This window comes from Lissotriton vulgaris, chromosome 1_1, assembly GCF_964263255.1.
Source record: "Lissotriton vulgaris chromosome 1_1, aLisVul1.2, whole genome shotgun sequence".
NCBI classification, from domain to species: Eukaryota; Metazoa; Chordata; class Amphibia; order Caudata; family Salamandridae; genus Lissotriton; species Lissotriton vulgaris.
In genome coordinates this window covers 1,606,796,259-1,606,809,047 of record NC_141685.1, presented here as the reverse complement: position 1 = coordinate 1,606,809,047, position 12,789 = coordinate 1,606,796,259, and the positions used below count along the sequence as shown (strand labels likewise).

General features: G+C 47.7%; 1 protein-coding gene across 3 annotated transcripts in view; it reads right to left on the bottom strand.

The window, feature by feature from the left end:
• The window catches only part of LOC147750874 (uncharacterized), a 118,945-nt gene extending 112,087 nt beyond the window's left edge, over positions 1-6,858 (bottom strand). For all 3 annotated transcript variants that reach the window (XR_015299889.1, XM_086937185.1, XM_086937175.1), the window contains exon 1: positions 6,748-6,858. Coding sequence is in view for 2 of the 3 variants with exons in the window: in XM_086937185.1 (XP_086793311.1) it covers positions 6,748-6,768 (21 nt within the window). In the remaining variant the exon portion in view is untranslated. The remainder of the gene's footprint in view (positions 1-6,747) is intronic.
• Positions 6,859-12,789: the final 5,931 nt, after the last annotated feature.

Here is a 12,789-nt window from a genome sequence, read left to right as displayed (position 1 = left end):
ATGCGCAACAATGTTGCAAACCTTTTCTTCACTATTGTACTTTCCCACACGTAGGCCTGGGAACCCAGGTGTTGGGGGGAGGGAAATGTCACGTGCAGTATAGGTGGTACCTATGATCTAACCACCTCCCTTGACCAATCAGAAGATGGGACTTTGTCAGTTTGCAACATTTATGGGTGGTCTTGGGGACTCAAAACTGTATATATAGCCAAGCTTAGCTTAGAGAAATTGTCCGACTTGTCCGACTAGCAGACCTGTCACTGACCCTACGAACTCTATAGGTGCCTGATACAGAGTGCTGCGGAGCATTCTGCCTGAAACTTTCCACAAACTCTAAGGGGTGGAAATTAGTCCTAAGTGCTAAGCGAAGCACTTTGCTGGGAGATTCGAGAACCCAATCGGGGTTATTGGCGGATTCCATGCAGACGAGGGGGTAACGCTGGCGTTGCATCCGAACCTGTGAGGGGTTGGTCGTGCCTTGGTGAACCCAGTCCTGACCCAGACCTGAGGGGTATCCTGTCCTGACTGTCCATGAGCTGTACCTGCTCACCTTCTGGTATTCCTGAATCCTTGAGGGTCCTTGTCCCGTGTTTTCCCAACTGACCCGTGGCCAGGGTTAGTCCTCATTCTCACTTAGGTAAATATTGAGATAGGTGTCTGTCTACTACAACCCTCAACTTTCCTCCTCTGATTAAAGCAATCTTGCCTGCGACATTCTCCATGTCTCTTTTGAATGTAATTTCATGCAATTGATCATTAGTAAATGTTCCACTTCTTACCCTTCCTTTAGGACATTGTTGAACCCGACTGTTTTATCTAGCTTGTTCCACTTATTCCCTTTCCCATAGTATGGTTGCAGTGAAGTTAGCAAAGATAGCATAAGGTTTAGGAATTAGTATAAAGGTATTAGACCATACATAGGTCTTTCTCACGTCCTTGCCCTAGTTTAAACCATATTAGTTAATAGGTTTATTATGATTCATGCCCTATAGTATTCCCTTTTACTCTATGATTCTCACATTAATTCAGAGCTACATTCTGGTTTTGATGCTTATCATTGATGTATTACTTTGCATTTGCCTACTTGTAATGGCATTTTCGTCCTAAACTTATACTATATAAAACCCTTAAAACCATCAAGGTGTCTGTGGTCATTATACATTAAAGTGGAATTAAAGGTATTAAATGTGTAAAGCATTTTCTCCCTTTTTAGGAAAACCCTTATCACCTATCCACTGCTAGCTCCTGATCTGTCAGGAGTAATGTGCCTGTGGTAAGTCAGGTACATGAACAGTAAGTTGGGTGTAAGAGTCACCCAACTCGATTACTCATAGAGCGTACCCGAGGTTTCACCCGGTTCCTTGCAAAACTCTGTCATCGTATGCACGCCAGGGCGCAGTGCGTGGAAGATTTGGTAATCTAAGTGAGCCGGGTGACCCGCGCGCTCTATCAGTGGTACCGGCGTAGAGGGCGTTGCCGTAGTCCAGTCGGCTGGTGACGAGGGCCTGGGTGACGGTCTTCCTGGTCTCGGTGGGGATCCACCAGAAGACCTTTCGTAGCATGCGTAGGATGTTGAAGCATGACGAGGAGACGGCGTTGACTTGCCTGGTCATGGAGAGGGAGGAGTCCAGGATGAAGCCCAGGTTGCGTGCGTGGTCCGTCGGTTTGGGTGCGGTGCCCAGGGCGGGGGGCCACCAGGAGTCGTCCCAGGCGGAGGGCGAGGAGCCCAGAATGAGGACCTCCGTCTTCTCTGAGTTCATTTTCAGGCGGCTGGTCGTCATCCACTCGGCAACATCTTTCATCCCTTCGTGCAGATTGGCTCTGGCGGCGGCGGGGTCGTTGGTCAGGGAGAGGATCAGCTGGGTGTCGTCGGCGTAGGAGATTATGTTGAGGTTGTGTTGGCGTGCGATGGCCGCGAGGGGGCTCATGTAGACGTTGAATAGGGTGGGGCTCAGCGAGGATCCTTGAGGGACGCCGCAGATGACTTCGGTGGCCTCTGACTTGTACGGTGGTAGGCGGACTCTCTGTGTTCTTCCGCCGAGGAAGGAGATGATCCATTCCAGTGCCTTCTCCTGGATTCCGACGTTGCTGAGGCGCTGCACTAGGGTGCGGTGGCAGACAGTGTCGAATGCCGCGGAGAGGTCTAGGAGGATGAGGGCCGCTGTATCTCCGTTGTCCATCAGGGCTCGGATGTCGTCGGTGGCAGCAATGAGGGCGGTCTCGGTGCTATGGTTGGCTCGGAAACCAGACTGTGAGGGGTCGAGGGATCCATTCATCTCGAGGAAGGCGGCCAGCTGTTTGTTGACTGTCTTCTCGATGACTTTGGCTGGAAACGGGAGGAACGAGATGGGGCGGTAATTCTTGAGTTCGGTGGGGTCCGCTGTGGGTTTCTTGAGTAGAGCGCTGAGTTTGGCGTGCTTCTGATGAATTTTGTGGATGAGGCCTCCCTGCTCCACGACTCTCAGTTTGGCTTCCGTCCCCGACACTCGACAGAGTCAGCACTTCTTATGGCAGTAGAGGCTTTACAACAGGATGTGGATGAGGGCCAGACTATGGCCTTGATCCTTCTGGACCTAAGCGCAGCATTCGACACTGTAGCACATTCCATCTTGCTACAGTGTCTGAATGAAGGAGGGGTATCAGGAGCTGCGCTTGGATGGATTCAGTCCTTCCTGGCAAACAGATGTTTTCAAGTCTGTTTGGGTGACTGCTATTCTAGGGAGATTAGTTTGGGCCAGGGCGTGCCCCAGGGCTCGTCCCTGAGCCCAACCTTGTTCAATCTTTATGTCTCCCCGCTGGCGGCAATTGTAGAAAGACATGGTCTGCGCCTAGTGTCTTATGCCGACGACACGCAGTTGGTCATCTCCCTCTCACGTATGCCTGGTCTTGCGGATGACATTTTCAGAGTTTGCATGCAAGAACTGGCAACCTGGATGTCCGCTAACTGTTTGAAGCTAAACGGTAGCAAGACCGAGGTACTCGTGGTGGGGGGGGGGGAGGGCCGTCTGTTTGGTCGTCGGCATGGTGGCCTCCCTGCCTAGGAGAAATCCCAGTCCCCTGCCAGGAAGCAAGGAATCTCGGAGTGTGGCTGGATGTTGACCTGGCCTTTGGCCCCCAGATTGGCCGGGTGGCAGGGGTATGCTTCGGTGTCCTGAAAACATTAAGGAAGGTATTAGATCTCCTACCTATTATAGCGCGCCGAACGCTGGTGCATGCCCTAGTCACGTCACGCCTAGATTATGGCAACTTGCTGTATTTGGGGGCCACGGGAAAGGCTATTGGCCGCCTCCAGGTGCTGCAAAATGCAGCCACTCGCTTAGTCCTGAGGCTCCCTAAGAGATCTCCCTCTAAAGCAGTGCTCCAGGCATTACATTGGCTCCCTGTCAAGAGAAGGGTGGAGTTTAAGGCTCTCTCTACCTGTCATGCATCCTGAGCGGTAAAGCCCCTGCTCCGCTACAGAATTTGGTTACTCGCTATGAGCCTTTGCGTGATCTACGCTCCTCTCGTACAGGGTTACTGAAGGTTCCAAGAATAAAGAAGGCCCGAATGGGGGGCAGGTCTTTCAGATATCTGGCCGCCAAGCAATGGAATGACCTACCTTTGGAGTTACGCTTGGAGCCTTCAGAGTCCATTTTCAGAAAAAAACTTAAAACTCACTTATACGGGAGGTAGGCGACCTTGAGGGCGGCTCGGACTGTTTATTCCACTTATCATAGCGCGGGGACACGCCGGTGCGCGTAACCAGGCGCTCTATAAATCTCCCTAATAATAATAATAATAATAATAATAATAATACTCTATTTAATACTGTCAACTTGCAGGTTCCAAAACCCAAGCACAGCCTCCTGTATTGACTAAACCCAACTGTGAAGACTTGGCCTCCTGTTTTGTCCAAAAAGTCGATAAAATATACCAAGATATTGTGCTAGAACAGACAAGCCGGAAAAGAAGAGAGTTTTCCCTGATGAACCCAGAAAGGACTGGGAAATAATATAGCAAAAAAAGGAGATTCCTTTCTGTGGTTTTTAAGTATAGTTTTCTTTGTATGAATGTAACTAGTAAAGCCAGACACCTATCTAGAAAACTCAAATATCCTCAATAACACATATACCAACAGACCATAAATTATATCAAAATATCACATTTATTAAAAAAGAAAAAGTTTCTTATATCAAATAATTAGACATGAACAATTTCTTACCATAAGGTTACATACATATTATATTTCTTACACAAAAATACAATGTAAAAGCATATGAAAACAATTTAAAAAGCCAGACACTGACATAGCCAGACATTTTTTAATAAATGTGATATTTTGATATCATTTATGGTCTGTTGGTATATGTGTTATTGAGGATATTTGAGTTTTCTAGATAGGTGTCTGGCTTTACTAGTTACAGTCATACAAAGAAAACTATACTTAAAAACCACAGAAAGGAATCTCCTTTTTTTGCTAGAACAGACAAGACATCCCTCCACTGCTCTTCCACTGCAACTTTCTCTCTGTATAACGGACTCCTCCCTAAATCAGGCAGAAAAATCTGCACTCACCGACCATTCTCTTGTGACTTGGCCTCTACTTAATACTGAAAGCTTAATAAAACTTTTAAACAACATTAAATCCGGATCTCCTAATGACCCTCTACCTGTTTCAGTATTAAAACAGTAGAGCTCTTCTTCACTATCAGTAATAATGGCCCCCCTAAATGCTTCACTACTGGAATCCGTTATTCCATCTACATGGAAACATGCGATGATCCACTCCCTCCTTAATAAAGCAAATACAGACCCTGAGGTGTCCAGTAACTGTCGGCCTATATCATTACTCACTATCTTTTCAAAAATTCTGGAAAGGCACATCCACTCTCACTTAACCCAATTTGTGACAACACATGAACTCCTCCATCCCGGTCAGTCGGGTTTCAGAGCGGGTTTTTCCACCGAAACCACCTTACTTGGGGTCACTGAAAACATATGTCACCATCGGAACAATGGAGACACCATTGCGCTAATTTTACTTGATTTGACCGCAGCCTTTGATACAGTGTCTCATGCTCTGCTAATAAACACTTAAGTCACAGGGTATTAGCGGGCCGGCATTAAACTGGCTCATTGCTTTCCTTTTAAATTGTATTTCACAAGTTTTCTCCCAAACTGCCTGCTCAGAAGTACACTCATTTGCCCATGGGGTGCCAGAGGGATCCATCATCCGGGCCCTGCTATTCAATCTCTATGTAAGACCATAGACTACAGATGGTACAAAATGCCGCTGTTAGACTTCTGTGTGGTATCCCTAAGTCTGTAAGACCATTGGCTGAGGTGGCTGAGACATCAGGCTTACCCCGCTTCTCTTTCGCTGATGATTCTCAAATCATCTTTTCCCTTTCCTCACATAATACTGATGCCCCCTCTTTTCTCAAAATTGGCTTAAATAAAATAGCGTCTTGGATGCAGCAAAATTCTCTTAAACTAAATGGAGAGAAAACGGAAATATTAGTGATAGGAAAGAAAAAGGATCTTTGGAACCACCAACACTGGCCATGTGAAATGGGTGACCTTCCGTACCCTTCCCCCGCCACTGTTTCTTTTTCTCCAAAGACCTGACTTGCCTGTTTTGGCGCCGGGAAACCCTTTTGGGTATCTGCTGCCCATTATAAATCTAAAAACTAAACTAAACTAATGCACTTTGAAAAATGCATTTTATAGCATTTCATAACTGCATTCGCAAAATAGGTAATGGCAAAATTTGCGGTTACCTATTTGCGACTTGCTTTTGGGTTGATGCATCCCAAATGGCAAAATACTGGTCGCAAAGGGGCAGATTCTGCTAATCGGCTCGTTTGCGACTGGTATTTTGCTTAATGCATGTGGCCCTCAGTGTCTTGCTGGGCCCTCACAGATTTTAAAAATATAAACAAATAGCCACACATTCTCGAAAAATATTAACAAACACCCACACATTCTTAAAGTATGTATCTTGCTGGGCCATTGCGGATATAAATAAAAAAAAATGGAATAGCCACACATTCTCTTACCTGCTCTGTCTCACAGCCCGATCTGATTAACAGCTGAAGGGGTCAGGAAAGGTGAATCAGGATAAACAAACTCCTTTTCTCCAGCACGGAATAGAGAAGGAAATATCCAGCAGCAGATGTAAGGAAAAGGTTACCAGGTGGCAAAGAAAGGATTTGTCCCCTTGCCAGGCCCTATTTTACCTGCACGAGTGGGCGGGGACACAGACCACCTTTCTAAAAGGAGATGAGTGATTGGGGGTGCCAGTGACTGTGAGAAGGACCCCAGGCCCAATCACGCAACTCCTAGAAAAAATAACTTTCAGAGGAACGTTTTAAATTGCAGTGGCCATTTTCTGTTGGACTTCTTGAGGTCACTGCGAGGGCCAAGGTTCATGTTTGGGTGGGCCTGCCCCACCTGCTAGAACTGGAACTGATTCAGTCCCTTCTCCTCCATGGGATCTAGAAAACTATAAGACGATTTTCGTTTGGCAGGGAAGCAAATAATTTTACCGTCATTTATTGTCTCTAATTGTCAGAGTCATCCGACGGAACCCGCCCCCTAAAGCAGTAATTAAACAAACCGCCTATTTAACTACATTTTACCGAAAGAACCAGTTTGGAACGAAAAACAAATTAGTAACAGGCAGAAACAGAACGTTCTATAAAAAAGGCTGCTAATTTCCAGCATAATTCTTCCATGCCACATGCTCCTGTGGAGAGTTGTGACTACCTGAGCAGAAGGATGCGACATACTGCGGGCCACTGTGGACGCCTCTTATTTGCAGCACACCATCGATTATAGCTCTGAGGCAGAGGAGGCATACGCACGGTAAGATTCCTTCCTTACTTGTGCTGTCTCTGCCTATACTGCATCGGAAGTACAACTTCACCGCCCCTTTTGTGAGAACCAATCATCGCTGTTAATCCGGTTCACTATTTGGAAATGTGTGACTGACTTGATCTCATTGTTTGTATTACATTTAATGAACGTATAGGCTAGATTGTACAGGCCCAACAATTTTAAGCAGCGACCAGATGGTTCAGAAATTACTGACTATCTGCAGTCAGGGAATGCAAATCCCTGCATTTCAGGCAGACCCAACGTTCGATGTCAGTGAGTGATGATGAATCATTACATTGAACATCTTAACATCTGTATTATTTACCAGCCGTTATAAACTTCAGACTGAAGCACTTTATAAAAACAGATATTAATTCACAATCGTTCAAGCGAAACTCTTTTGTATAACTGCCAGATGCATGGCCAGTGTCAGTGTTACAGCTTAAACCAGTCCTGGCTCTTTTAACAGCACCGTGCACTTGGGATCATGTTCTTCAGATTTTATCGTTATAGTATGGTAAGTGATAATGGCCGTGTGTTCTCTTTATTCTTTAACTATGGACAAGCACATATTTGTCAATATTTAAAGACTATAGAGTTTTCATAGCTGCCAAGGTTTCAAATTGCTGCTTGTGACATTTTCATTATTTCAGTGTAATTATGAGTGACATTTCAAGGAATATGAGTGACACCTTCTCGTGATCAAAATCAAGCAATGAAGACGAGAAAAGCATATAAAATATCAGAAATTACAACCATTTGAGCAACAAGAAAATCTAAGAGGATCTTAAAAGTGCTGCACAGCACCAGAATTGGAAGGGTACTAACCTAGTGCCCTCGTAACCTGATAGTACAGTCATGCCAGGCGCAGGCTGGACCCTGGTGAGAGGACCCAGTTGTAGAACTCTGATGGCACCACGGCTGTTATGAGAGGCCTGCCAGTGCCTGCCCTGGCATTTAATGATAAGCACCACCTCTGCTCAGCTCTTTCGGACTCAAGCAAGTGTTAAAGTTAGACATGTGTTGAAGTTCTAGTGTTGCCTGGCTGAACTGGGGCGCAGGTAGGAAATTGAACATGATCATGGGACCTGTGCGCTACTTTGGTCGGACACGCCTGTTCGTCCTGCCGGACGGCTGGCAGAAAAACTATTAAAACAGACCCTGCCAGTGCTTCAGCCAGCCTATGCCGACTGAACCCCCTGGCTCCTCTCTGGCAGTCACTCAAACACAGAGCTAAGGATCAGTCTCGACTCTGTAGTGCCCTGTTGGACACAGTCTAGTTGATTTAATGACGTGCTGCACTGTACACCCACCCACCACAGACGTCACTGGTCAGGTGACGCTGAAGAAATAAAAGTGGCCGAGCGCACTTGCTTTGGGCCAGTTGCACCCAGTAACCCACTGTGTCTGCGTGTCGCATCATTTACCATCATGAGGGCCTAGTGCCCTCACGACATTACAGACTCCACGCTGCTCTGTCCCACGTGAGACCCGGGCCGAGTGTACCACAGCAGGATGCGAGAGGCCCCTGAACACAGATCTCTTCTCAGCTGCCTAATACAGTGAATCAATAGTCAGCTGACTAACAACTGTCGCAGACAGCGCCGGGCACTGACAGCCTCATCAGGTAAGTCTCTGAGTGGGCAGGTGACAGAGCCAGCCAGGCCGTTGAGACCGGAAGTAAAAGTAAAAGGACTTGGAAGAAATACCAACGAGTCATTTATCCAACATTTACCGTAACTGGATGCAAATTAACAGCGTGATTACATTCAGGTGCCTTTCTTTCTATTTTTGTGAGGGCAGCAGGCCCAGCCCGGGTGTCAGTATTAAGCATAGGACTGCCTCAGCCGGGTGAAGTCAGGCTCCTGGCTGTAGTGAGTGACGCGGGCGGGAATTTCAGTACAGCCAGCAGGGCGGCTATTAAGACACATTGTAGCAGTCTGCGGCAGCAGTGTACAAGACCCGTTCATTAACTGTTTACTGCCTGAGCCTTTGCTGCTGACAGGGCCTGGGGCGGCAATTCTACGGGAGCAGCAGAGCTGGCATACAGGAGTCACAGTTTTAGGAAGGGTACAGCAGAGTGAGACAGTGGCACAATAAAATGCGTGACAATGCATTTTAGTGCGGTGATGCGGAACACCTCTCTGAAATGCGTTAGTGTCACACCCGATGCGGGATACTTGGCTGGACTGAGTTTTGTTTTTTTAAGCAACACATTCCTTGTTATGACCTCGCAGAAAGTTACATGCTTTGGGACATAGATCAGAGAAAAGGATTGTGAATCCTCTTATCCAGAGGATATAAATATAGGCAAAAATTTAGCGACCCATGTGAACTGTCGCCAGTTTTAACCTTACTCCGCCTGCCTCTTCACCAGCAAATGTAACTCAACTATACTATGATGTCATCAATACTTATTGAACCAGCAAAGCCTTAATTTCAGAACATAACATGGCTTTCAGAAACGTGATTGTTTTCTGCTTGCTCACGGAGTTGGGATACACCAGAGCTGGAGCATAGTGGATCCATCCCGGATTCCAGACTTGGCAGCACTTCGTGAGCATGATTTGAAATGTTGGCTGGTTCAAGTGAGTTGTTCTGTCTGTGTCGTTATAGCATGCCAACATCAGATGAGGGCAGTGGAGTTTACACACATTCTCTCTGCAGGGTTGGATTGGGATTAAAAATCGACCCGGCACGACAAAAAAAAAAAGTGGCCCACATTTGCATATTGCCTTTCCGCAAAACACTGCTTCGGCGCAGTTGTATATAAAAAAAGGGGCATGGGAGTTAAAAAAAAATGCACGGATTAGCTCGCAGTGGTGAAACACACCTGAATACAGGTGAGCCCACTTTTGCTCCGGGCCCCTGCCCCGCTCAATAAACATATTTTAATGGACCGGCCCCAGCGAGAGAAAGGGAGTGACACCTCTGCCCTTTGATGAAAGGGAAGTAATTGAGGCCCATCTGCCTTCAGAAAGGCCTCTCAGGCACCCACAGGGTCACTGGCGGCATCCGAAGAACGCAGAAACCACCAAATTGCCCCCCAGACTGCTCAAAAAAGCAGCCCACAGCTGGAACTGGACACTGGCTCCTCGGGCATTGCCCGAGTGCCCACGTTACCAATCCGACGCTGTCTATCTGTGCCTTGCAGTGAGGATCAGGAGCCTTCAAGGGTAATGGACATCAACAGCCTTTGTCTGAGTCATGTTCTACCTAGGAGTGATTGCTGGTTATACTAAGCACAGTTTGAGTCTAAAACCTTGGCTTTCATGGAAGTAATATACAAGCAGCCTCGCACTTCACATGTGGCTAAGAGATAGACTGAGACATAAAAATGTTTGTAGAAGTTTTCACTCTAAGAATGTAAGCGATCTAGGAGCGTGGCTTGGACGAGGAGAAAGAAGGAGGCTTGAGCCTACATCTCCACTCCAGGGAAACAGTGGACCCTGCCTTCACGTTGAAATTTTTGAACGAAGGAGTCTGAAATGGGAGCATCTTGATAATGCGTTCCCCAGGTTATCTTTAGCCAGTGTGCAAACCCTCAATCAAAGGTCCTGATATCGTACTCTGTTTCAGGCTGCAATGACACCGCGTCTCTACCATCAAGGATGGAGGTCCACCAGAACGAACATCTACTGTCAGGCTGCCCGAGGGGCCACGTAGGGGACCTCCCAACAGTGGGCCACCTTAGTGCCTCAGGAATGCACAGGTGTCAGCATACCAGGCTCCCTGGGGGTCAGTCGGCCGCGTCACTTCCGGCCATGGGGTGGGGGTGGACAAGGGTATTAATACCTTCCCCCGCCCACTGTGCAGCCTCTTGGCTGCTGCCCGTTTTGCTGTTTCGGCCGCTCGTCGGTTCCGGAGTCGCTTTCAGTGCGCTTGTTGGTGAGCACCCACAACGATGCCCCCGCCCGCTCTCTGCCAGCTAGCTCAGTTTGCCTGGTGGGCTTAAATGGGCTTGGCCGCTGTACTGGAGTGGGGCAACGTGACAGGATCAACCAGCATCTTGGCCGGGGTAGTGGGGTGGCCATCTTCGGACCCGGGCTAGGTTTGCCTGTGATTCGGCATAGGCTCATCAGGTTACCTATTTGTTCCCCGCTGGACACCCTGTTTGACCCATGGCTGGGGCAAACAGCACTCCTCCTGGTTCTGGCTGTTCTGTCACCCGGGACCTTTGGCTTGAGCGAGAGGGGTGCACGCTTTGGAATGTTTCAGGCATTGTTAACTATCTCAGGTGAGCACCAGACCTATTAGGGTAAGGAGCTTTCTCCTGGAGATGGTCTGGTGTGCCCCGATCACCGGGAAATGAGATGGCGGACTGGAGCTCCAAAGGGGACAGAAGCAGAAAGTTGCAGGGCAGGCCAGCTTCTCCAGGGGCCTTGTGGAGTTCAATCATAGTACTTGCTGCCCTATTAACACATAGGCACCTTTGTGGGAGTACTTGTCATGCACAGCTCTCGCAGGGTGAGGACCGTGGGGGAACCGGCCCAGTCCAAGAACTGCAGTGGTGCCCTCTAGGGCAGTAGCAGTCTGTGAGGTTTTTCCTCCTATCATACATAGTACGCGGAGGAAGTATTGGGCAGGTCATCAGCTAGCCATACCCGCGTTGCACTAATGTATTTGCAAACGACAACCAACTGTGGCAGAGTCACCTCGTGGGGGCACCTAGGCTAAAGCGATTCGGTTTGTCTCTTTATCTTAATTATCAGGCTACTCCGGTTATGTTTCCTTCTCTCATCTACTTGCACTGATAATAATAGGGGATGTGGGAGTTTTAAGAAGGATCAATGTCTCTGCCAGAGTATTGAACTTGCATCCATTGCGACTCTTTCATAATTATTATCACGCTCAAATATTGGAAGTGTGGGAGGGTTCTGGCGTGGCCGCCATTTGCATTGTTTGGCTTGACGTTGGAAGCAGCGTGTGATCGCAATCTGGCCACAGGAAATTGGTTCTATTTGCCAATGCAGTTGGCCATCAGAGTTGGGACTCAGGTGCTGATACTTGAGTCACAGGTCCCCAGAGATGTCAAGATACAAGTCTGGGTAAGCCGCATGTTTTACCACATATAGAACGTGAAGGTGCTCTAGGGCAGGGAAACTGGGGTGCAGTTCTCTCTATTCCATGTGTCACCAGGGCATGGCTCCTGTCATCTCTGGAGGGACACCAGGGACATTCACACTGTAGGGGTCGCTGGGGGGCAAGGAAGCATAAATCAAGCCGCTCTTGTTTGATATGTTTTCCCCCAATTGTCTAGAGAGTAAACTGTTGATGTTAAACAATAGGCCCAGGATCTTTGATGGTCTTGTTTATATACCAACCACCCTTCCAGTTGATCCTTTTGCCAGTGTGGTGCAGGTGGCTGGCCTTTCAGGATTCATTATTACATTATTGGCTACGAAATAGGGAGTCCAGCTGGTGCAGTGAATGTTGCAGGCCAATTCCAATTTGATCAAATATCCTCTGAGTTTGGAGGGGCACTGTCTGTTGTAAAGGTTGGGGGCCATGTCAGCCACATAGAGATTAAAAGTTGTAGGCAAGGACATAACCCTGTTTAGACCTCTTGTTAGGGAAGGTAGAAACCCAGATGGTAGCGTATTTTGAAATCCTATGAAGGTACTACTTCCTTGGCTCAGTCTGATCGGTTCAGAATGGTGGAAGGTCATTAGGCGACTGCAGCACGACAAAGGTCTTTTTAAGGCATTAGTGAAAAATAGTGCATGCTAAATAGTCCTTTAGGCCCCCCCCTGGCAAGGATGGCAAGCAGGGGTGATGCGGGGGAACGAGCTATTACCTGCCAGTCTTTTGAGCAAATAACCAGCATGAATGTTTGAGGGAGGCTGCTGAGTTGTCCTGGCATTGTTTGCCTCGTTTCGGGGCCAGTGATGGTTACTTTTCAGGGTAAGGTTCGAATTCTGAGTTGCTTTT